The sequence below is a fragment of the Chaetura pelagica genome, unplaced genomic scaffold, assembly GCF_000747805.2.
Source record: "Chaetura pelagica isolate M959 unplaced genomic scaffold, ChaPel_1.0 scaffold302, whole genome shotgun sequence".
Classification (NCBI taxonomy): domain Eukaryota; kingdom Metazoa; phylum Chordata; class Aves; order Apodiformes; family Apodidae; genus Chaetura; species Chaetura pelagica.
The window spans coordinates 1758816-1759996 of NW_009952561.1; the positions used below are offsets into that span (position 1 = coordinate 1758816).

General features: G+C 63.6%; 1 protein-coding gene across 1 annotated transcript; it reads left to right on the forward strand.

Annotated features, from left to right (window-relative positions):
- LOC104384848 (protein phosphatase 1 regulatory subunit 3C-B-like) lies at nt 1-881 on the forward strand. Its single transcript, XM_009993229.1, has one exon. The coding sequence runs from the start codon at nt 15-17 to the stop codon at nt 879-881; it is 867 nt and encodes a 288-aa protein (XP_009991531.1). The 5' UTR covers nt 1-14.
- The last annotated feature ends 300 nt before the right edge of the window (nt 882-1181 follow it).

A 1181-nucleotide genomic window follows, 5' to 3' on the forward strand; every position in this document is an offset into this window, starting at 1 on the left:
GTCGCTCCCCAGCCATGCCCGTGGACCTGGCCGTGCGGCTCTGCCTGAGCCATTCGCCCCCCATCTGCAAGCTGCTGAGCTCCTACGAGGAGCTGCGGGGCAGCCGGGGGCGCAAACCCCTCCGGTCCTGTCTCAACCAGAAGCTGAACACAGAGCCTGAGCCTGAGCGGCGAGACAGCACCAGGAGCTCCAAGGGCCAGAAGAAGAAGAAGGTCGTGTTCGCTGATATGAAGGGGCTCTCACTGACAGCTGTCCACTTCTTCTCAAAGATTGAGGAGGACTTCTGTGACCTGCAGCACGCCCTGTCTGACCTTGCCCGCTTCCGACCGAGGCTGCGCGACCCGCGCCCGCAGGTGTGCGGGTATGTCCTGGACTTCCCGCAGCCCTCCGCGGACTACGTGACGTTCCGCAGCCGCCTGCACAGCAACCTCGTCTGCCTGGAGAACTGCCTGATCCAGGACTGTGCCCTCTCAGGGACAGTGAAGGTCAGAAACATCGAGTATGAGAAGAAAGTGATGGTCCGCATCACCTTCGATGGCTGGAAGAGCTTCCGGGACATTTCCTGCCAGTACATGCACAGCACGTACGGCTCAGCTGACACAGACACCTTCTCCTTTGAGCTCGCCCTGCCCAACTCATCCGTCTCCTGCAGGGCTGCCGAGTTCTGCATCTCCTTCCAGTGTGGACAGAAGACCCACTGGGACAACAACCATGGGAGGAACTACACGATCTGCCACGTGGGCATGATCCGCTCTCCTTCCCATGCTGTGAAGCGTGGCAGTGGGGCCTGGGAGCACCTCGGCGCTTCCCAGGCTGCTGCGCTGCTCCTGCCCCAGCTGCAGACCTGGCGGCGCTCCGAGATGCAGGCCCCTTATTGGTAGGAGAGCAGCCTGGGGGGAGATGTGGGTCCTGTACACGTCCCGGCTGCGGTGCAGAGGTCTTTGGGGAGACAAAAGAAGACGCTGCTCTGTTTTGTTAACTCCTCTGTCTGGCCTAACGCCGGTTTGGCGGGAGCTTCTTCCCTGCTGGCTCCTGCCGTGGGGCTGTCCCTGGGGCGAGCCCCGCCCTCGGGCCCGAGGCAGGGAGCGGAGAGGAACGGCTGGGCCCGGAAACCGTGTTCCGGTGTGTCGGCCGCTCCGGGCTGCCCAAGTGCCTTGCGTGGCGCGGCTGGGGAGGGGGCG

Excerpts from the sequence above, each read along its gene's own strand:
- LOC104384848 (XM_009993229.1), top strand. The coding sequence starts at position 15 with ATGCCCGTGGACCTGGCCGTGCGGCTCTGCCTGAGCCATTCGCCCCCC.